We start from the raw sequence: 24,555 nt of genomic DNA, 5'->3' as shown, positions 1-24,555 counted from the left end.
TATTTTTTCAAGGATGTTTATGTAGTGAACAGCCTTGGACAACATAGATAATGTTACAGGGAGTAATCATCTGAAAACATGTTTAACAAAGCTCTCAAAGTAGGAACCATACATATATCATCATAACAGGTATGAAAATTAATTTTAGAGTGAGTATAGTATACAAAGTATTTTTAAAAGTTTAGTAGAAAAATTTCTTTCTTTCTTTCTTTCTTTTTTTTTTTTTTAATTTTTGAGACAGAGAGAGAGACAGAGTGATAGCAGGGGAGGGGCAGGGAGAGAGGGAGACACAGAATCTGAAGCAGGCTCCAGGCTCTGAGCTGTTTGCACAGAGCCCAATGCAGGGCTCAAACTCATGAATGGCAAGATAATGACCTGAGCCAAAGTTGGACACTTAACTGACTGAACCATGAAGGCGTCCTAAAAAATTTGTGTTTCTATAACAGAAGAGTTATATCCACTTCTCACTCTCCCAGATATTTGTTTTCCTCAAGTTTTTCTCAGTATCTCTGTGACTCAGAAATGGCAGGCTTCCTGGACATCGTATCACTACAGTGGGCAGTATACACTCCAGGAAAGTTCTTTCTCAACAAGGACACAGAAGTCATTAGTATGCACTGTCAAAGGCTAAAAGGAAATGAATTGCATGAATTAGTTTGAATTGTTAGGTAAGAAATGGTCTGTGCTGGTGGAAAATTTTATCGAGATACATTCAAAGTCAAATAAAATATAAAGAGGTGAAACCAGTTTATCACAGTGCTTAAATTTGTTCCTCAATGTAAAATTAATCATTTGAAAATCCATCAATTTCTCAGCATCTACTTAATATCAAATGTGTACTGAAGGGTACCAAGGCCCATGAAAAACTAAATGCCAAAGTTTGTTTACTGTTCTATTTATACTATATACAAAATGAATACACACGTTAAGAAATTATTTTTAATACAAAACTATTACACATAAATACAGGAAAAAGAAAAGCTACATATAAAAATTTTGCCTTTGGGTGTATGTGCTTTTTCTCTTTTTGCTTAATTATATTTTCTAAACTGTCTACATTAAACAAATACTACCATTACAAAGAGAAAAAATTAAAACTCATTATTTTACCTAAAAATCCCCACTGTGGTAGGTAGATTAGTGGTCTCCCAAAGTTGTCCACATCTTAATCACTGAAATCTGTGAATGTTACCTTACATGGCAAAAGGGACTTTGCAGATGTAATCAAGTTAAGGATGTTGACATTGGGAGATTATCTAAGTGGGCCCAATGTAATCAGAGGGTATTTATAAGAAAGGAGGCAGGAGGGTCAGAGGCAGAGAGAGACTTGAGGATACTATACTGTTGGCTTTGAAGTTGGAGGAAAGGACCACAAGGCAAGGAATTCCAGTGGCCTCTGAATGCCGGCCAAGGAAAGGGACTCTAGAGAATTCAGAGGAATGTAGCCCTATGGATACTTTGATTTTAGTGCCAGAGGACACATCTTAGACTTCTGACTTCCAGAACTGCAAGACGATAAATTTGTGTTGTTTTAAACCACTAAGTTTGTGGTAATTTGTCACAGCACAAATTACCTGCTTAACAATACAAAATGAAAATGAATACACCTGCCTAACAATACAAAGCGGTCTTGGCTAAGCACCAAATGAGAATCAGGAACTATAAATAATAAAGAACAGATCTGGATACACAGGTACATAGAGGTTGCTGGAGAAAAACAATAAATCTTGTTAGAGGAGAAAGACTGGGAAATATGTATGTGTCAGTGGTGTGGGACCAGACTGTGAATTTAAATTGGTTATTTAAATTAGGCTGAATTTGACTTCAGGGAGAAGAGAATCTGGCTTTTCAAACATAGTTATCATACTGCCATTTTACACTTTCAAGTTAATGTATTTGCCATCAAGGTATTTATTGAAAAATTCTTAAGTTTTGAGAGAATTAACTTTACTATGTATTTTTTGAGCTTCAATACCAATCCTTCATTTATAATATGCAGGCATAAGCAGAAAATTAAGGTCCCTCCTAACCTATCATTCTAGAAATCCTTAAATAATGGTGACTCATATACTGTAACTATCATTCAAAAAGTTTAAGTAAAATATCACATTACCTGATGAGGCTGGAAAAGAAATAGTGCAAGGTTTTTATTTCTCATTAAAACAGAAAATAATACTACAGAAATGTTGGAAAAGTCGTTGATGACCCCAGCACTGTAACCATAATTATTTTTGCAAGTTATTTTTAGTCTTTACCTATATTGGCACAAATGAGATATAAAGGAATTTCATCCTTTTAAACCTCTCAAGTCGTAAGAATTCTGATGTTAGTTCGTTGTTTTCATTTATTTTTAATTTATTTGTAATGTTTGTTTATTTTTGAGAGACAGAGAGACAGAGCACCAGTGGTGAGAGGTGGGGAGGGGCGGGGACCAGAGAGAGAGGGAGACACACAATTCGAAGCAGGCTCCAGGCTCTGAGCTGTCAGCATAGTGCCCAATGCGGGGCTCAAACCCATGAACTGTGAGATCATGACCTGAGCTGAAGTTGGCGCTTAACCAACTGAGCCACCCAGGTGCCCCACACTGTTTTTAGATTATAATTTTAATAGTCAAATAACACATACATTTATTAAATTATAATTCAAATAACCATACTCCAGTTTGACATTTTCATGCTTTTTTATTTTTTATTACTAAAAAATGTTTAAATAAATGTTTTTTACCTTTTTTAAAGTTTATTAATTTTGAGAGACAGAGACAGAGACAGAGAGCGTGAGCGGGGCAGGGGCAGAGAGAGAGACACACACACACAAAATCTGCAGCAGGCTCCAGGCTCTGAGCTGTCAGCAGAGCCCGACACGGGACTTGAACCCACAAACCATGAGCTGAAGTCGAACGCTTAACCAATTAGCCACCCAGGTGCCCCTTAAATAAATGTTTTCATGTGCATAGTTTTTCCTTCTTTTACATTTGGGGTCAGCAAACTTCTTCTGTAAAGGGCAACATAAGTAAATACTTTAGGTTCTGCAGGCCATATGGTTTTGTTGCAGCAACTACTCAAATTTGCAACTGTAGCTTGAAAGCAGCAATAAACAATAAACGAATGTGGCTGTGTTCCAATACAATTTTATTTATAAACATTAATATCTGACTTTCATAAAGTTTTCTTATGTAATAAAATATTGTTCTTTTGGTTTCTTTTTTTTTTTTAATCATTGAAAAAGTGAAAGCCATTCTTAGTTTGCAGACTGTACAAAAATGGGTGGTAGGCGTGATATGACATGCAGGCCATGGTTTACAGATCTGTTTTAGGTTCTTTTGGATAAGTGTCTCAAAATGGATTAATTGGTTTAAAAAGTACATTGTTGTAGCTTAATCCTTATTTCCAAATTACACTTTGAAAGGATTAAATAATTTCTTTTCTTTTTCTTCAAAGAGAAATCCTTTGGCACTTCCCCACCCCTTCAAGTGAACACTACAGCAAGTAAAAGAACTTTGTGAATGGAAATCAGAACTTGTAGGTCACAGCTTTATCACTGACTGCCATTGTTCCTGGGTAAATCATGTAATCCCTTTGGTACTCAGCTGTAGAAGGAATTAACTGCATGAGAAGGTCTCTAGGAAGGCCTAAAAACTCTAAAATTCTACCTTTCCAATGAACTCACTGCTTCAGTTTCTTTCCTTTATGCTGAGTCAAGTACCACAGGCAAAATGTGGGAAAGAAATGTGAGGAAGGAGAGACAAACACAGGAGAGTTCCCTTCAATGAGAAAATTGAAATGTTGCAAGTATTACAGAAGGTGAAAATAAAAATGTGTATCAAATAACAACATGCAAAATATTAAAGAATAAAACCATCCATTATATACTCATAAAAAAAAATCCATCTTTTTAAAAAAGCACATCAGGGGTGCCTGGGTAGCTCAGTTGGCTAGGTGTCTGACTTTTGATTTTGGCTCAGATCATGATCTCATGATTCATGAGATCGAGCTCCACATGGGGCTCTGACAGTGCAGAGCCTGCTTGGGAATTTCTCTCTCCTTCTCTGCCTTTCCTCCCCTGTTCATGTGCACTAACATATTCTCTTTCTCTCACTCTCAAAATAAATAAATAAACATTAAAAAAACCCGTTTGGTTTAAAAAAAAAAAAAGTACTTCAAATGTTTTAACTGGAAACAACCAGAATGTCCATCAACAGTGAAATGAAATATAATAGTGTACATTCCAATGGAATACTATATAGCAACAACTTGGATATTTCTCACAGATTATAATAAAGAAAATAAACACACGGGAATGCATACCATATATTTCTATTTATATGAAGTTCAAGAAGAGGCAAAATAAAACAATAAGAAAAGAGGAGGAGGCAAAATCAACTCTATTGATAGAAAACTTGACTTTCAGATTACCTTTGGGAGAGGGCATTAACTGGGAGGAGGCACCATGGAGACTTCTGGGTACTAGAAATGTTCTATATCTTGATCTGGGTGGCAGTTACACAGGTATATACATATGACAAAATTTGCTGAATGTACACTTAAGATTTGTCCATCTTATGAATGTATGTTATACCTCAAAAAGATTTTTAAAAAGCAAAAAAGAAAACTTCAAAAAATTTAAAAGAGAAATAGCACAATATGTCATACAAAAAAAGCTATTCAGTGATCACAGGTGAGAACATTAGAAGTTACATAATAAGAGCTTAAAATAAAAATTTTAGGGATACCTGACTGGCTCAGTCAGTACAGCATGTGACCTTTGATCTTGGGGTTGTAAGTTGTTTTTTTCTAACTTTTTTTCAATGTTTATTTATTTGAGAGAGAGAGAGAGAGAGAGAGAGAGAGAGGGAGACTGAGCATGAGTGGGGGAGGGGCAGAGACAGAGGGAGACACAGAATCAGAAGCAGGCTCCAGGCTCTGAGCTTTCAGCACAGAGCCTGAAGCGGGGCTCAAACTCACAATTTGTGAGATCATGACCTGAGCCGATGTTGGGACACCTAACCAACTGAGCCACCCAGGTACCCCTCAGGGTTGTAAGTTTGAGTCTCATATTGGGTAGAGAGATTATTTAAAAATAAAATCTTTGAAATAAAAAAATAAAAACTTTGTGTTATTGTTGAACTGAAACAATCTGCGGGGGTGTATGTGCCTAGAATATTAATGTGTGATTTCTCTAACCCTATTCTTCCTAATCCTTAAAAAAACACCTAGTTAAACAAAAATGGGTCATCTTAAAGAAGAAAAAGTCACCAAGGTGACATGCAGTTTCTAGGGTGTAGGCAAAAAGAGGATTTGCTTTGGTCTGGGGATGGAGGCTGGTACTGGTAGTCAAGAAGCAATCAGCTGTCAAACTTTAAGAAAAACTCAGAAAGGGGCGCCTGGGTGGCCCAGTCGGTTAAGCGTCCGACTTCAGCCAGGTCACGATCTCGCGGTCCGTGAGTTCGAGCCCCGCGTCAGGCTCTGGGCTGATGGCTCGGAGCCTGGAGCCTGTTTCCGATTCTGTGTCTCCCTCTCTCTCTGCCCCTCCCCTGTTCATGCTCTGTCTCTCTCTGTCCCAAAAATAAATTAAAAACGTTGAAAAAAAAAAAAAAAAAAAAAAACCTCAGAAATAAAAATAAAAAATAAAGATGCAAGTCAGTAGTAAGAAGAGCAAAAATGGCACTGAAAAATGCAGCAAAATCCCCCAAATCCAGGTACAGAAGAATCAGAATAGAATAGAGTTCTGCTGTCTTGAAAGGACAGAATGAAGAGTCACCAGTCTCACTGTCTTGGCTAATGGACTTTAGGCAAAGGAGGGTCATCCTCCAGCTAGACAATAGCAGAAGTCACCCAGCAAACTGCGTTACCAGGACAAAGTTTTCATGATCCTCCTGCCTATAGGGTTACCTCAGAGCTCACCCACAGACTTCAGTGTGAAATGAAAGTATGAAAGAAACAAATGAGAAATTCCATTTTGTGGGATTATCAAACTGACCATGACATTAAAATAGTCCATTATTTATTCCCAAAGTATCAACTTTATTTTTTTTGTAACTTTAAAAATATATAACATAATCATAAAATTAAAAATCTGAAAAAATAGAGAAACAAATCAACCATAATGTATCCATACTAACCCAACACTATTAGCATTTTGCTGTATTTCTATTTACATCTAATTGTTTTCCCTACACATATTTTTTACAGTTTATGCATTTATTCAATAAATGTTTTTGAGGGCTTATTTATCAACCAAGTGTTTTGCTACGCACCAAAGATGAAATAATCATTTTATTCTGACAATTTTTTTAACCTATTAGTAAATCATAAATGCTTCCATTATGGAAATGAAATCATGAACCTCATTTTTCTAACTTTTTATTGTTATTCAATACACATGCATAAAAGTGCACAAATTGTAGCGTTACAACAATAAATGATCAAAAATTGAACACATCAATGTAACCACATTCAGGTCAGAAAGTACACTACCAGCATCCTGGGTATCTTTAATTATTTTAAAGATTAACAACAGGACTACCTAGTAGTTTCTTCCTCTCTATAGTTCATTCTCTTTCTTCCCATACAGTTGGTGCAGAAAGATCAGGCCTAGAGGTAAGGCCTAGGTATTAGGAGTGAAGATCAGGGGAAAGAAAACATGGAAGCACATGCTCACTGACCATAACCACCTTTCTACTAGGTTTCAAGAGGAATGAGTAAAAAGAATTTTAGAGATTTGTCTATAAATCAGTCCAAGTAGGTCCCGAGCAGAGGCCCCAGATAAATACAGACAGTACATTAGCTGGAGTTTCCCATCACGTGGTACCTAGAATTACGGTGGTTGGCAACGACCAAGCAGGATTTCATAAGCATGAATCCTGGCCTCCTCTGATAGAATGAAAAGAATAAAACTTAGACATATTTTACAAAAAAGAAAGCTGAGGACCTGAGAGAATGTAAGCATGCATTAGCTTCTTTTCCAGCTATCCGTTGCTGCATAATGAATGACCCCAAAACTAAGTTGTTTAAAACAACAACCACCATTTATCATCTTTCCTGGTTCTGGGGTTGACTAGCCAAGGGTCTCACTCAGGGTTCCTCACAAAGTTGCAGCCAGCTGGGGCTGGAGTCATCCAGAAGACTTCTTCACTCATGTGTGGTAGCTGATGTTGCAGGGTGGCTGAGGCCTCAGCCAGAGTACTACTCATGGCCTCTTTGTGTACACCGGCCTTGCTCCTGTACAGAATGGCAACTAGGTTCCAAGAATACAAGGCAGAGGCTGCATCACCTTTTATGATCCTACCTCTGAAATCACATAATACTATTTGAGCTGTAGTCACAGGCCCATGACAGGCGCCAGGGGGTATAGGCGGTGACACAAACACTGTAACTCTCCATGGGAGGAGTATCAACATTACTTTGTAAGATGAGAACGTGGAGATCTTGTTGCAACCATTTGGAACACACACTGCACAGATGCTCATCCTACATGATTCATCCTCGTAAACCCCCATGATGGCACTATTCATACTATGTGAAACTGTCTGCCTGTTTCTGACTCATCTCTTCCACCATAGTATGAGCTTCCTAAGAGGAGTAACTAGATCATTAGAGTAATCTTTGTATTCCTGACACTTAGCAGATGCTCAAAAATTTAATGAATCAATGAACAAACAAATGCAACTCAGACTTAAAGAAATATTTTTTAGGTGCGCCTGGGTGGCTCAGTCAGTTAAGCGTCCTACTTCAGTTCAGGTCATGTTCTCATGGCTCGTGGGTTCAAATCCCGCATCGGCCTCTGTGGTGACAGCTTGGAGCCTGGAGCCTGCTTCGGATTCTGTGTCTCCCTCTCTTTTTGCTCCTCCCCTACTTGTGCTGTCTCTCTCTCTCTCTCTCTCTCTCTCTCTCTGTCTCTCTCTGTCTCTCTCAAAAATAAACATTAAATTTTTTTTTAATATTTTAAAAACATGTTTCTAAAGTATCTATAAAAGTTCCTTTATCTAAATCTTATAGGCTGAGTCAACCTAAAAGACTGTCAGCTTTTAGGTTTATTAATAATTTTTAAGTTTCATTAAGAATATATTCTCACATCTGACTAATATAGCTTTCCCTAAGTAATAAAGTTGCTACTGATGCAACCATTATATCCAACAGCTAAAAATGTATTAGCAACACAAAATGCTCACTTTAATATATATTCAGAATAACTTCGGGATTTATTTTTTTCCCTTGAAATTGATGAGATATTTTATGACAAGCACCCTTGAAAGGAAATTTACGTATAACATCACTGTGGCTAAATATGCCAAATGAAACAATTTAAAACCACTCCAAGAACTTAGTGTACTCAAGTGCAAACATACAATTTAAAAGTATTTTTATTCATAAATTACATATTATTTTATGCTATTGGGTATAGGTCATTCAAATCTAAATTATCACTGTAAAATCAACTTATTTTCTTTTTCTTGTCAGGAAATATAACCAAGATGAAATAAAATTATATAATTCAAAACTCAAAAATTAGTTAAGCTATTCCTTGGCCTAAACAAGGCACACACACATTCAACTCAACAAAGTACTTATTTAAAGAACACTATGCCTTGCAGTACACCAATGCTTAAACAATTTCACTACTGTCCCAAATATCATCAAGCAGTCCTTAATCTGTTGAGACTTTGGATATAATTCTGTTTTGATCACTTGTCTCAAAAGGCATTACTAATCATGAATCTCTGCAAACAAGAACAGATGTTCACCAACAGCACTTACCAATTAATATCTGACCACTCTTCATAGCAGATCCTCCTGGCAATAGGCCATGGACCACAAGTCTCTCTCCACTGCCCTGTTTTCCAGTTTTTTTCCAGCTCCACTTGGTCTGATGAATAATCCCAACCAGTACTTCCAGAAGCTTCAGCTGCTCTTTGGCTTTGGTCACAGTTAACTTTTTGGGGTTTACATAAATATTCACGTCTTTGTATCGCTGTTGGACAACCACTCCTGTTTTCTGGTTGGACTGATGCTTTAGAATGGACACTGGTTCATTGTCATTGCTATTTTTTTTATTGTAGCGCTTGGGTAAAAGGCTTTTACTTTTTAAAATTTTCGTAAACCGCTTGAGTTTAGGTTCGCACTTTTTTCCTTCTTTGTAATCATCGTCTTCAATTATAATCTCATTTTCACTAAACCTGACATGGTTCACAGTAGGAGTCTCAGGAAGAAGGCTTTCTTCTTCATCCTCACTCAATTCCAAATAAAATAATTCTCCATTTTTCCGCACACTGTCCAGCCATTCAGGTTCAACATCACTATGAAAAAGAGAAAAGATAATCTGAATAGCAGCCAACATAAGAAAAATAGCTACGTCTTTTGGGCACAGGTGGTACAGAGAGGTGGGAGGTGGTGAAAATTCTTTGATTCTTTCAAAGTCTCCTTGCTATTTCTAATTTATTGTAAACATCAACATTATTTCCTAGGATGCTTTTTGTAGAGTCTTGAAGTTCAAGTGGGGTTGGAGGACAGGGATCAAAAAGGCACCAGTGATAGAAAAAAAAAAAAAAAAAAACAAAAAGGAAATGGCCTCCTTCTAGAATCTAAGGGTATTTTTTATTATTATTTTAATTCAGCCTCTGTATGGTTATTGTTCACTTTAGACATTTCACTGGATAATAATTTACATTAATAGTTGATTATGCAATTATATCCAGACATAAGCCATTTGGAAACTGGACACAAAAACATCGTATTTGCACAGAAATAATTCATCGTGGCTGTCATGTTAAATGAAAGCTAAAGCCTACCACTATTAATAAGATTTATTTATACAATAAACTTCCAAAAAAAGAAACATTCACCTCACCATAAAATCCTTGCTCAAAATGACCAGTTTATAATCACAGTTAGTAACGATTGCTTCCATAACTTATAATTTCTGTAAAACTCCTTTTTGTGAATAATTATAGTAAGAAAAGTAAACCACATATTACATAATTTGCCATGTGATTGCTTAAAAAAAAACCTTTTAACTGGGAAGTAGGCCACTGAAAAAAGCAAAAGTATTGCTATTAAAATGACTGAAACAGCGTTAAAAAACAAAATGCTCATCTTAAGGTAACAAACCTAATCATGAACTCTACCCTGCCTGTTCAATGTTATGAACACCCTACCTTTCAAACTGCTATTTTTAAAAGCAAAACTGGTTACAGTGAAAAATATAATATGTAAAGAGAGTCTTTCCGAAACATCAGCTGTAATATCCTGATGTAAAAGGGTATAATTTGTGTTCTAATCATTCCATCAAACAGACATTTCTGTTTCTGCAGTGTTTATTAGCAACTCTGGTTCTTTTAAAAGTTAGCTATCTCTCTAAAAACTATGAAAATTAACCTCCTAAAAATGTACTCTTCTCTTACACAACTCTGAAACTAACCACTGATCTCGTTTGTGGTTGGTCATTAATACATAATTTTCAACTATATACTAATGGCTAAAAAAAGGCATAACTAGTCCCAAATATCAAATGTGTGGCATCATTTTGGCACCACTTAGCACCAGGTATTAACCATTTATCAGTTGGTTTAACCACATCTATCTGCATCCACAGAAATTAGTATTTAATAACTCTGCAATTCGACTCTGAAGATTCTAAATAAATGTCTCCAACCATAAAAAACTTAGATAACCATGTATCATAATTTAAAATGGCACAATGTACATATCATGATTATATACAATTACTTATGAAGATATGTATCGATTTAAAAAAATGAATGAAATTATTTGCTTTATAATCTCACTCTTTTAATATGGTATGTTATTTGTATTAGAACATGTGACTCCAAAGAAATATTTTTCTCCCTATGCTAAACATGAAGATGTTTCATCTTAATCTCTAAAATTTGAATGTGAAACCATTTTTAGGCTATAACTTAAAGACCTTTTTAGGTGGGGGACAGGGGGCACAGGGCATTTTATCATGAGCAAATTAACAGTGCCAGGCGCTTGTAAAGTACTAGAATTATAATGATTAAAACATCAGTTCCTTCCCTTGTCTTGTGGGGAAGAGGAAGTGAGAAAGAATTCACAACAATACATAAGGTAGATGCAAGATAGAGGTCACCTAGTTTAGCCTGGGAAGGGGGGTGAGGTTGGGGAGAATTTCTAGCAGAGGAAACACAGAAGTTAAGTCCTAAAAGAGTAAGTTGCTGGGAGGAGGTATGGTGGGGGTTAAGGGGAAGAGGAAAAGAGAATTCCAAGCAGAAGTAACAGCATAAGCAGAAGCCTTGAGGGACAGTCTCCATGGCCTATGTGGACAACTAAAGCTTGTTGATGGTTGCCAAAGTAAGGACAGAGGGAACATACCTCAGCATCATAAAGGCCTTATATTAAAAACCCACGCTAATATCATCCTCAATGGGGAAAAACTGAGAGCTTTCCCTCTACAGTCAGGGACAAAACGGGAATGCCCACTCTCACCATTGTTATTTGACAATGTAGTGGAAGTTATAGCCTCAGTAATCAGACAACAAAAAGAAATAAAACACATCCAAATCAGCGAAGAAGTCAAACTTTCACTATTTGTAGACAACATGATACTCTATGTAGAAAACCCGAAAGACCACCAAAAATTGCTAGAACTGATTACAGTAAAGTCATAGGATACAAAACCACTGTACAGAAATCTTTTGCATTTCTATACACCAAATGAAGTAGCAAAAAGAGAAATCAAGGAATTGATTCTATTTACAACTGCACCAAAAACCGTAAGATACCTAGGACTAAACCTAACCAAAGAGATAAGAGATCTGTATGCTGAAAACTATAGAAAGCTTATGAAAGAAATTGAAGAAGACACAAAGAAATGGAAAAACACTCCATGATCATGGATTGGAAGAACAAATATTGTTAAAATGTCTGCACTACCCAAAGCAATCTATAATGCAATTCCTATCAAAATACCACCAGCATTTCTCACAGAGCTACAATAAACAATCCTAAAATTTGTATGGAACCACAAGACTACCCGAATAGCCAAAGCAGTCTTGAAAAAGAAAAGCAAAGGGGGAGGCACCACAATTCCAGACTTCAAGATTTATTACAAAGCTGTAGTGATCAAGACAGTATGGTACTGGCATAAAAACAGACACAGAGATTAATGGAACAGAACAGAGAACCCAGAAATGGACCCACTATTATACAGTCAACTAATTTTTGACAAAGCAGTAAAGAATATCCAATGGAAAAAAGACAGCCTCTCCAACAAATGGTGTTGGAATAACTGGACGGCAACATGGAAAAGAATGAAACTAGACCATTTTCTCACACCATACATAAAAATAAATTCAAAATGGTTGAAAGACCTCAACGTGAGACAGGAAACCATCAAAATCCTAAAGGAGAACACAGGCAGCAACCTCTTTGATCTGTGTCGTAACAACTTTCTCCTGAGGCAAGGGAAACAAAAGCAAAAATGAACTATTGAGACTTCATCAAGATAAAAAAATCTTTACAGCAAAGGAAACAATCAACAAAACTAAAAGGCACCCTTCTGAATGGGAGAAGATATTTGTAAGTGACATATCAGGTAAAAGTATCCAAAATCTATAAAGAACTTAACCAAACTCAACACCCAAAAAACAAATAATCCAGTTAAAAGTGGGCAGAAGACATGAATAGACATTTTTCCAAGGAAGACATACAGATGACCAACAGACACATGAAAAGATGCTTGATATCACTCATCATCAGGGAAATACAAATCAAAACTACAATGAGATATTCTTCACACCTGTTAGAATGGCTAAAATTAACAACACAGGAAAATAACAGATGTTGGCGAGGATATGGAGAAAGGGGAACCCTCTTACACGGTTGGTGGATGCAAATTGGTACATCCACTCTGGAAAACAGTATGGAGGTTCCTCAAGTTAAAAACAGAATTACCCTACAATCCAGCAACTGCACTACTAGGTATTAACCCAAAGGATACAAAAATGCAGATTTGAAGGGATATATGCACCCCAATGTTTATAGCAGCATTATCAACAATAGCCAAATTATGTAGAGTCCAAATGTCCATCAACCAATAAGTGGATAAAGAAGATGTGGTGTATATGTATGTATACGTGTGTGTGTGTGTGTGTGTGTGTGTGTGTTATTCATAACAAAATTAAAGAAATTATTGTTATATGTTTATACTCCCTACTCCAGGAGATGGAGCTTAATCTTTCCTCCCCTTTAACGTGAACAGGACTTAGTGACATGCTTCCAAAGAAGAGAGTATGGAAAGTGAGAAATAGTAACTTCACAGTGATGAAACCTTGCAGACATTACCTTAACCAAGTGATGCAGGTTATGAAAAACAAGGAACAACTAAGAAACTGTCACAGACCAAAAGAAACTAGGGACACTTAATAACTAAATGCAATATGCTACCCTGGATTAGATCCTAGAACAGAAAAAGGACATGAGTAGAGAAATGGTGAAATCCAAATAAAGTCTGGAGTTTATTTAACAGTACCGTACTAACGTTAATTAATTTCTTAGTGTTGGCAAATATACCATAGTTGTATAAGATGTTAACATCAGGGGAAACTGGGTGAAGGATATATGGGAACTCTGTACTATGTTTGCAACTTTTCTGAAAATTTAAATTTATTCCAAAAAATGTTTATTTTTAAAAAGGCATTAACTCTAGCTGCTTTAATTCAGATTTTTATAATATAAGAATGCTTTAATCTCTTTTCTGAGATCCAATGGTACAAGCTGCAAAGTTGTCATTGTGTAAGTGTCTTTCAGTGAGATTACTTTGTTTATTCTACTTGTTTTCTAAACAGAAATAACTGTATATTCAGTCTGCTCATAAAGTTTGAGAACACTTTAATTGGTTTTCAAGGCTCGGATGTAGTAAACATGAGTAGAATCCTTCTTCCCAAAGACAGACTTGCTAATTTGCAAATAAGCAAGTTCACTTACATAAACTGTAACATAACTATATTAAAGAAAATGAACTTCAGATAAGGCAAATAAGTTTCTCAATTCATATTCAAGAATTCTATACTGATACTAATTTTTTTATTCTAAATTATTGAATCTCTCAGGTCTTTATATTGTCAGTATTTTTCATCAATTGGTAATATTAGAATTTTCTTAGCCATCACAAGAAAAGTTATGAACAGTCAAACCTACTGGTTCATTTCCTGAAGGAAAACAGACTTTTGCTACTACTCCAAACCTGTTACAGAATTTTTTTTTTTTCCTTTTTAGTAGGCAAAAGCACACCAAAGTGGCCAACACACATAGTTACATGGTGCTAATATGCACAGCAGGACAATTCTAGGGACAGAGAAAAACCACACACAATAAAAACATCATGACAAATGAACACCATTTCTCTCTGGTGTTTGTTCAGTACTGGTTTATCCATGCTTTTCTGTGCTCTGCCTACCAGCAATATCTAATTTTCACCTATGAAGTCTTTTGATTGTTTTCTAAAAGAAAGCCATAATTTTAATGGTTAAAATCTGTCATAGCAGCTTGAGGGGTGGGGAACCTGGGATGGGCTGGTATTCTTTCTAGCCTAGCCACAGTCACCATTTACAAACGTAAAGCATATTAGAGAAAAGAAGGGGATCAATCAGTAAACTAGTCACTGTGTACTCACTGCACGAAATAAATTTTTACATCATGAACACATCTTCATTGGAACTATGCTAATGACCCTGTTCCCAGGACCACAATCCCTACCTCCAACTCTTTCAGCTTAATGGAGCATGTTACATATCACTAAGTTTAGAGATAAGATCTGACCCTGAAATCATAGACCAACAAAAACATTTTTTGATAGGGCATTTTTGTACTTTTAAAGATGTCAGACAGACAGAAGGCTCATCACCTAGCTTAAATGCAAGTGCCAAAACAGAGGAACAAAAACTGCTATAAGAAAGTCAAGTTTGGAGAAATTAAGTCTAAGAGGTATCAAAAAAGGCTGTAGGAGAAGGTAGCACTTAAGTGGGACACTGAATGATTTTGACAAGATAGGAAGCAAAGGTCTTTCAGAGAAAACAAAGTAGGTAAAAGTGTAGGTGTGAAAGTATATACAATATGTATGAGAGAGGGTGTATATTTCCGTGTAGTAATGTTATGTACTGAATGTTTGTGTCCCCTCAAAATATATATGTTGAAACCCCACCACTCAATGTGATGGTATAGAGATGGGACCTTTGGGAAGTAATGAGGAGTAGATGAAGCCATGAGGATGGAGCCTCGTGAATGGGATATGACCTCCTAAGAGTCTTGAGAAAGCTTGTTCATTCCCTCTGCTCTTTGCCATGTGGGGGTACAAATAGAAGTCATCAATCCACAACTTGGAGGAGGGTTCTCACCAGAACCTGACCGTACTGGAACAGTGATCTAGGACTTCCAGCCTCCAGAACTGTGAGAAATAAATTTCTGTTGTTTATAATCTACTCAGCCTAGGGGCACCTGAGTGGTTCAGTCAGTTAAGTGTCTGACTTCAGCTCAGGTCCACGGTTCATGGGTTCGAGCTCCTGTGTCGGGCTCTGTGGTGACAGCTCAGAGCCTGGAGCCTGCTTTGAATTCTGTGTCTCCCTCTCTCTGCCCCTTCCCTACTCATACTCTGTCTCTCTCTGTCTCTCAAAAATAAATAAACATTGAAAAAATAATTTAAGCTACTCAGTCTATGCTCTTTTTTAAAATAGCAGCCCCAGGTAAGACAAGCAAGAATATAGGTAGCTTTAAAGAAGGAAGATCATCAAAACTGAGATCAGAGAGGCTTGGGACAGATTTAAAACAGCTTTAAAAGCAAATATGGAATTTATTTGGGAGGCCACCAAGCTTTTGAGTACTATAGAAAAATGATTTAGTATACTCTTTTTTTTAGAACCATTTTAAGTTCATAGCAAAATTGAGCTAATGGTACAGAGATTTCCAATATACTTTCTTCTTCCTACATGCACAGCCTCCTCCATTATCAACATCCCCCACCAGAGGGATACATTTGTTACAACGGATAAACCTATATTCATACATTATAATTACCCCAAATCCACAGTTTACATTAAAGTTCATTCTTGGTGGTGTATATTCCATGGGCTTAGGGAAATGAATAATGACATGTATCATCCATCACTACAGTATCATACAGAGTAGTATCACTACCCTAACACAATTATCCTAGTATTTTAAATTTTAAAATAAAAACCAGAATAAATGAAGGCCCGTAAAGCTTCTCAATACCAGGAAGATAGTTTTCATGTTAAAGGAAAGCACATAGGGGACTTCTTTCTTCTTTTGTGCATATTTGAAAATTTTCAGGAAAAAAAAGTTTGATTAAAAGGAGGAAAAGCACGTCTTTAATAGGTCACCTATACAAAGATTTCAGAGAAATGCTTGCACATTCAGGCTTTAGCTTTCTCTTTAGCCACACTGCGCTTAGAATACATAGCATTTTCCATCCTGGAGATATGGAGGACGTTGGGAAACCTCTGATGAAGACGAGAAAACTTACTACAAGAGGCAACTCTGGAGCACCTGGGTGGCTCAGTTGGTTGAGCATCTGACTCTTGATGTTGGCTCAGGTCATGATCTCATTGTTGTGAGACTGAGCCCCACATTGGGTTCTACACTGACAGTGCACAGCCTGCTGGGAGAGTGGGAGAGAGAGAGAGAGAGAGAGAGAAAGAGAGAGAGAGAGAGAGAGAGAGAGAGAGAGAGAGAATCTTAAAGCACGCTCCAGGCTTAGCACAGAGCCTGACAGGGGACTCAATCACACGACACTCAGATCATGACCTGAGTGGAAGTCAAGAGTTGGACACTCAACCAACTGAGCCGCTCAGGCACTCCTGTACACTTTAAATACATGAAGTTTATTGTATGGTAAAAAATCTCAGAAAAAAACTGTAAAGGACATATTTCCCTTCTTCTCCAGTTATTCTTATTTTTAGTGGAAGTTCCTTAGCTTTTTATAGCTAAATTCTCTTTTTAAATTATCCCTCTTTCTATAAGTCAAGCTTTTAAAAAATCTAGCAACAACAAAAAATTCACTTTGAAAAAACAAAAATCTAAGTTATAAAATTGAGAACTCTGACCAATCTGTACTAACCAATGTTGCCTCAAAAGTTGAATAACTGGAAAACCACAGCAAAGGATGCCAACCACAAACCTAAACCCTAACCTTAACCCTGACCCTAAATCTAACGCTACCCCTAACTAGTAACCCCTAAATTCTACCCTAATCCTAACTGCAACACCAAATCTAACCTCTGGAGAGGTCTCTGAACTGCAGGGTATGAGGCATATACTCTTACCCTAATCCTAACCCTGCTCTAAACCTAATTCTAACCCAAACCTGAACACTAACCCTTACCCTAACCCTCTCCACATTCCTCTGGAGAGATCTCTGACCTGCAGGATTAACAGGCACATAACCTCACCCTGGCCCTAACCCTAACCCTTATTCTAGCCCTAAACTGAACCCTAATCTTAGATCTGAGGGGGAAAAAAAGAGTTGGTATATACACACACATACACATCCACAATGGAATAGTATTACTCAGCCATAAAAAAGAATGAAATCCAATGACATGGATGGAACTAGAGAGTATTATTCTAAGTGAAGTAAGTCAGGGAAAGACAAATACCATAAGATTTCAGTCATATGTGGAATTTAAGAAACAAAACAAATAAGCCAAATGAAAAGAAGGAAGGAAACAGAATTTGTAGTATTTCTGAAAATAGGTGTGTACAGATCAAAACAGTTAAAAGAGAAGAAAACCACAGGAAAGGAACTTGGCATTATTAAAAGTAAATGTATGATTTCCATTGTTTCAATACCAAAACTAGTCATTGATTTCCTCAACTCATCTACCAGTATTATCTCTGAAGTATCCTCAGGGACTTGCCAATGTGTTTTCTAATCTAAAATTGTCCTCTTATATAAGTCTTAAACAAACTTACTAAAAGTACTTCACCAGAACATACCCTAAAGTAATTTTATCCCCAAAATGATCACCTTATTCTGTATTAACAATCACATGCAGCTCAAACTGGTTTTTGGTTAGAAAGCATGTATGAAATAATAATTACCAGAAAGAATATGCAATAATTAACTATTAGGACACTGAAAGTTAAGAATATTTTATATGAATAAACAACTAGCATAAACTTCCTTTGAAAAAAAATTTTTAATGTTTATTATTTATTTTTGAGAGAAAGAGAGATGGAGCATGAGCAGGGGAGGGGCAGAGAGAGAGGGAGACACAGAATCCAAAGCAGGCTCCAGGCTCTGAGCTGTCAGCTCAGAGCCCGATGCAGGGCTCGAGCTCAGGAACCGCGAGATGGTTACCTGAGCCGAAGTCAGATGTTTTAACCAACTGGGCCACCCAGGCATCCCTAGCATACTTGTTCAATATCATCCATGTAGGCAATGAAAAACAATGGGCAATTCGGATCTCTTAGCTTCGATGACAAAGATTAAGTTCACATCCCAATGCCTTTGATCAAAAAGTGATCTTGTCCTTGGGACCCCTGGGTCGCTCCGTTGGTTAGGCGTCTGACTTTGGCTGAGGTCATGATCTCGCGGTTTGTGAGGTGAGTTCCGCATTGGGCTCTGTGCTGACAGCTCAGAGCCTGGAGCCCGCTTTGGATTCTGTTGTCTCCCTCTTTCTCTCTGCCCCTCCCCTGCTTGTGCTCTGTCTCTCTCTCTCTCTCAAAAATAAATAAACATTGAAAAAAAAAAAAAAAAAAAAGAAGTGATCTTGTCCAAACTGGGAGGATCACCTCTGCATTGCTGACTCTGCACATTAGATAGGTAAATAGGAGCAGAACAGAAGCCTACCTGGTCAGATCAGCAAATCAATTCCCATGACCTACACATCAAGAAGGGGCAGACATAAAATCTGAATCTTGATAGGACTTGAAATATAGACCAGCAAAACATTTTACAAAAGGGATTTACTGTACTTTTACTATTAGGAGGATAAAGACACTGGAACATCTGGAGTGATGAGTGAATGACTAATGTAGAAAGCTTAATGACCATTTAAATATATATATATATGAAATACACACATGTATTTTGATTTACAAAATGCTTTGAATTAACAAGCTTTCCTAACACAAGGTCTCCAGATTACTCATTTCCTAGGAATTTAAGTGAGGACTAGCTCATTTGTCTTCATTCTATTAAAATCAAGGTACTACATTCGAAATGAGGCCTCCTAAATCTCTACACTGATTTAGCTGTGTGACCATGGGCAAATTACAGATTCTCTCTGGGCTAAAAGTGTGTGATTCTAAGATGTAGAGAAATCAAGAGCTTGAGTCTCACAAGATCTATGACTCCCACAGCAAGACCAAATAAGGTTTCCCATAATCTATATTTCCTTCCAGTGCCTCTCTTGATAACCATAATTTTGTAATTATTTTTTAAATGACCACAGCAGATTACACAAAATACTTGATCCTCTAAAATCTGTTCAAGTCTTCAAGAATATAATCTGTCCTCATTGAGCCTCTAGAGTATGGTAAGCAGCCATTAGTGACTGCTCTTCCCCTATGCTTTTAACGATAATGGTAAAATTTTTTTACATACCCATAGGTGAAAATAATTGCCAAGTAACTTTTACTCCTAAATACACATTAAATACTTGTAACCATTTATTCCTAAATACACTTAAAATGTCATCCTAAAACTGAATGTGCATTGTAGTCTATTATGGGATTGCTTGATGTTTTGGCACCTAAACCTTTTCACTATTAGTCATTTATTTCAAACTACCACTAATTTACTTTTCTAAAAAGGTCTTAATCCATAGCAGTAAGGGATAGATTCCTTCAAAATTAAAGAGGCACTGGGTCTTATGAATCAAAATAATTTTTTCATTATTATTAAAGATTAAAAAGTGGAAAATAATATTTAGATATTTTGTATTTTAAAAATTATGTTATGACATTAAGTAGAAAACCAGAAAACCATGAGAACGTGTAGGAAAATACAGCAGAAATACCCCAAAATGCTGAGAGGTTGTCCTTGATGGTGAAGACTATCAGTGGATTTTAGTTCTTTTATATATATCCATTTTTATAACAGGGAAAAAAATCTAAATAAATAGTTGACTTATAAAACGTGTAGGGTATCCCTCCACTAAAGTCACAAAGATTATAACACCAGATAAGAAGACACTGACATAGGAACGAAGAGTTTTGTGAACATTCTAACAGATATACAGTTAAATATTATAGAACACTCCACAAAGAGGAGAGCCTTATCTGATAACCATAAAAAACCTACAACAGCAAAGAACGGCACGTCATTTCGGCTCACGTCCCTCACAATTGGAATGTGGCTCAAATAAATCCCACTAATTATAGAACCTCAAACACTCAATCCCAACTACTCCAACACTCTGACAGGCCGCCCCCCCCCGCCCCCCGCCCAAGTGTACACTCTCTGGATTGAAAGAATGGACTTAATTGTCCCTCTTCAAGAATCTTACTCATAATCACTACTGGTTGAGGAATATGAACCCGAGTCGCTGACCCGATCTTCATAATCGCAATCCTCATCTTCTTGTGAAGAATGGTCTCCAGGGAGCTCATCTGGGCTCTGACGGGAACCATACGAAACCGGAGACGCCATCATCAAGGATGCAGTAGTTACTAGTAGTGTTAATTCAAATCTCGCAGCAATGGCTCGCCGTAGCCGCCATGTTGTCTCCGCTAGGGAAAGGGCAAAGGCCACGTGACCGCCAATCTTTGGCTGCAATTGGTGGCAGCTTGAGTTGCCAGGGAGACGAGGAAGCTTTCCCGAGAGAGAGAGGGAGCTACTGAAAGAAGCCAACGAGGTAGAACTTCCAGGAGGGCGTCTCAGTTGGAGGAATATAAGTAGCTAAAACTTCACCACTTAGAGTCTCCTAAACGCGCTCCTTTAGAGTACTATAATTTATTAACAGCGGAGACCCATTTTTTTCTTCCCTTTTTCTAGCTTGCACTTTGCCCTATGTTTCTAAGCCGAACAGCTGCCCAAAGCCTTAGAGGCACTCAGCTTGGGGTTCCCATGAAGTAAAGGAAACTCCTCCGTACCTTTCCACAGGGCCTCTGCATCTGTGCTGGGAAGGGAAGCTTTTAAGCAAAGTCCACTAGGTGTAAATGTAAATACGCTCCAATGTTTCTTTGGTTTTCTTACTGTTTCACAGTTGCAAACATTTGTATAGTTTTCCCTAGCAAATGTAAATTGCTTAAAATAAGAGGCAATGTGAAATCAACTGCACGTTCATTTTGTAATTTTATAATTTGATGAAGTGTTATCACTGAAATTGGAAATGTAAACTGGTAAATTTTATCGGTAATTTACGAATACCTACAAGTATTTTTTTTCTAAGTACAAAATAATAGCTAGCTTTTATTGAGAGTCAGCCATTTCTCAAATTACTTGTTCTATTGATATACTATACTACGTATTCACATACTATGAAGTAAAGATCCTTATACTAAAATAAGGAAACTGAAGCTTGGGTTATTCATCTTAATGGTCACATGGCTAGAAGGCAGCCAAGCCACACAAAAATTGAACCTGTCATTAACTACTTGATTATATTTCGTCCTCAGGATCTAGTAATTCAACTGTTACAGATCTTTTCTAAGAAAATAAAGGTTGTAAAAACAATTATAAAGTTTGTGAAAGTGGAAAGCTGAAAGCAATCTAAATATTCAACAATAGGGGAAAAGTTAAATAATACACTTTTCTATATGAAATATAAATATTATGATAGAAGTATTTTCAAAGAATAATGCAAGGGGGAATATTCATGTTATAACAAGTTAAAGGATATAATATTTTATCTCAATGGATGAGTGCTGGAGATTCAACTTAAATTACATTAATTCTAAATGTGTTTTTTCATAGTTGTATACCAGCTGTTGAATATTGTTTTGTCTTAATTTGAATTAATTTATAAAATTGTTTTTATCTTATATGAGAGCTATAGAGCACAGAGCTTATAACTTTTTATTTAAATTATAATTTTAAAAAGTTTAATTCATTCCTGGAAATCCACAACAGATTTTTCTTTTTTTCCTTAAAAGAGGTCTATCTATCATTCAGACTGGAGAACAGGGGACTAGTTCATAACAGGATAATGGGGCAAAAGAGGTCCTTGAGGTGGCAGGAGAATCTGGTGTCTACCAGACAGATGGAAGGACATGACCTTGCTGACATGTCTTCTTTAAAACTGGATCCTAAACGAAGGTGCAGGTGTGGATTCTGATTTGCCAGTTTTAGTCAGGAAGTTGAGACACTCTCCATACATAATGGTGTTTATTTTCTCAGGTAAGTAGAAGGTAACCTTGCCAGGTGAAAACGAAGGAGGGCAATGGAGTTTGAAGAGAACGGATCCCCGAAGGAAGGGAAACAAATATTTCCATCAGCACTGAGGTCCAAAAATGTAGTTACTTTTAAAATCAGAGAAACAATATTATTTTTTAAAAAGTTGGAATCAATATAATAGTTATACTTGTTTCATGTTAAAATATACATACTTATTCTCACCACAATCTCCAGTGATAAAAATTTTAATATTTTAAAAGCATCTTATTGGAAGTAAAAAAAAAAAAAAAAAAGACATTCTAAATATTAACAAAAAACCCCACATTTTCTGCATATAAATGACACTCTTTTTTTTTCCTCTATAAACAGCTAATGATTTCATGCGCTGCTCAAAAACCTTCAACGCCACCCCATTAGAGAATAAATTCCAAACTAGGTAGTCTCCTCAAAAAAAAAAAAAAAAAAAAAAAAAAGATTCCAGTTCTACAAACAATTGAGCACCAATTAGGAATTAGATGCTTTATTTCCTGCATTAATCAAGTTAATCAAGTGTGCCCAACTTGCCAGATCAAAAGAACCCCTGGGGTTCTTGTTAAACATAGAGATTTTAAGACCTGTCCCACCTCAAAAGGATCAGAATCTCCAGGGAAGTTGCCCTAGAAACCTCTGTTTTAAACAAATGCTCTCACCCCTCAATGATCCCTAGATTAAGGTAAACTTGGGAAACACTGCCCCAAGCCTCCCCCCAGTTCTAATTCTTCATATCTGCAGGCCCACTGACCATTTCCACAATAGGCTAGAAACCACTCCCACCTCCTGATTTTGAGCCTGGCAGACAGAGCAAATCAACCTCTCCAAGCTTCACTTTCTTTATTGGTAAATTCAGATATTGATATGTACTTCATAGGACTGTTTGGAGGTCTAATAAGTCAATGTATGTAAGATCCCTAGCACATAAAGTATCAATAAAACTTAAAACTATTTTATAGATCATTTATTTTACTCATGCAGTTCTCTCATTGTGAAATGCTACATTTTCCTTCAAGACCCAAGTCTAATAGTACCTTTTTCAAGAAGACTTCTCACACTCTTTTCCTATCTCAGTGACAATTCTTCTTTCCACCTTCCCCTCATATCTAATAAAGTTTTATAACGAGTATGTCTGCCTAATGTGTAAATTATTTAGGAATCTTTGCTACCAAATGACAAATTCCTGGAAGTTATAACTGGGTCTTTTTTGTTGTTGTTTTCAATCTTTCATCTTACATAAGTTTGAACAAGAGCAAGAGGTGCCACATAAAAGTATCTTTTACAAAATCTTTTTCACACTAGATATGTCTCTAAGTTAACTTCCTTGGCTAGTCTACTTCCATACGTTAGATTAAAAGACAAAATCTGCACCCCCAGAAGGATACCACTTTCCTGATCTTTCACAAAAGAAAAAATAAGAGCAATCATTTTATATTCTTATTTAAATCTTCAGGGTGTGATGCTTATCAGATTTCTAACTTTATATGTCATATTTGTACTAAATTAATATTTAACAACCTTAGATATACTAGAGAGGATGAAGAATGGAAAAGATTAACTTGCTATTTTCAGGGCCTTTTAAAAAATACTGACTTTGTTTTATACTTAGCAATTGCTGGTGACTTAAAAGAGACTGGGGTATATTCTCAATTTTTATTTTCCATTACACAGATGGCCAGCCATCTCTGAGAACTAAGTATGTTTAGTTTAATACATATATATATATATACATATATATATATATATATCTGAGAACTAAGTATGTTTAGTTTAATACATACATATATATATATATATATATGACATAAAGTCCTTATTTTCATATTTTACTCCCTCAATTAGGCAAACAACACAACTCTGACATAAAATACACCAGATAAGAACATAATTAAATATTTAGTATTTTTGGCAGGTTCAAGTTCTTTGCCTAGTGGTAACGGAAGCTAGCAATGAGAAGTAAATGAAAACAGGGCTACATGAGGTCATGTCCATTAAAAAATTTTAAACTGCAAGGTAAAAATTTACAGAACTTAGCATTGTTAGAAACTAATACCATCTTAACTATGAATGTGGAAATAATTAATGAGGGATGTGGTAATCCTGACAACCCCAATCATTTAAAAAATGATGAATAATAATTCGGTAGACCAGCAAAACAGCATTTTAAAAACTGAGGCATCGTAATGTAGGATTTTT

At 36.4% G+C, this 24,555-nt stretch overlaps 1 protein-coding gene across 2 annotated transcripts in view; it reads right to left on the bottom strand.

Annotated features, from left to right (window-relative positions):
- Positions 1-20,739, bottom strand: part of INTU (inturned planar cell polarity protein) — an 87,175-nt gene extending 66,436 nt beyond the window's left edge. The window contains exons 1-2 of one of the 2 annotated variants that reach the window (XM_049631150.1): positions 20,501-20,739; positions 8,754-9,292 (exon numbers count right to left, since the gene is read on the bottom strand). In XM_049631150.1, the coding sequence (XP_049487107.1) occupies positions 8,754-9,292; positions 20,501-20,646 (685 nt within the window). In that variant the 5' untranslated portion in view covers positions 20,647-20,739. The remainder of the gene's footprint in view (positions 1-8,753; positions 9,293-20,500) is intronic. The other variant, XM_049631151.1, reaches the window with a different exon arrangement.
- Between the last annotated feature and the right edge of the window lie 3,816 nt (positions 20,740-24,555).

This window comes from Panthera uncia, chromosome B1 (assembly GCF_023721935.1).
Source record: "Panthera uncia isolate 11264 chromosome B1, Puncia_PCG_1.0, whole genome shotgun sequence".
NCBI classification, from domain to species: Eukaryota; Metazoa; Chordata; class Mammalia; order Carnivora; family Felidae; genus Panthera; species Panthera uncia.
Note: the sequence above shows the minus strand (reverse complement) of the source record. Positions and strands in the feature narration are given on the sequence as shown.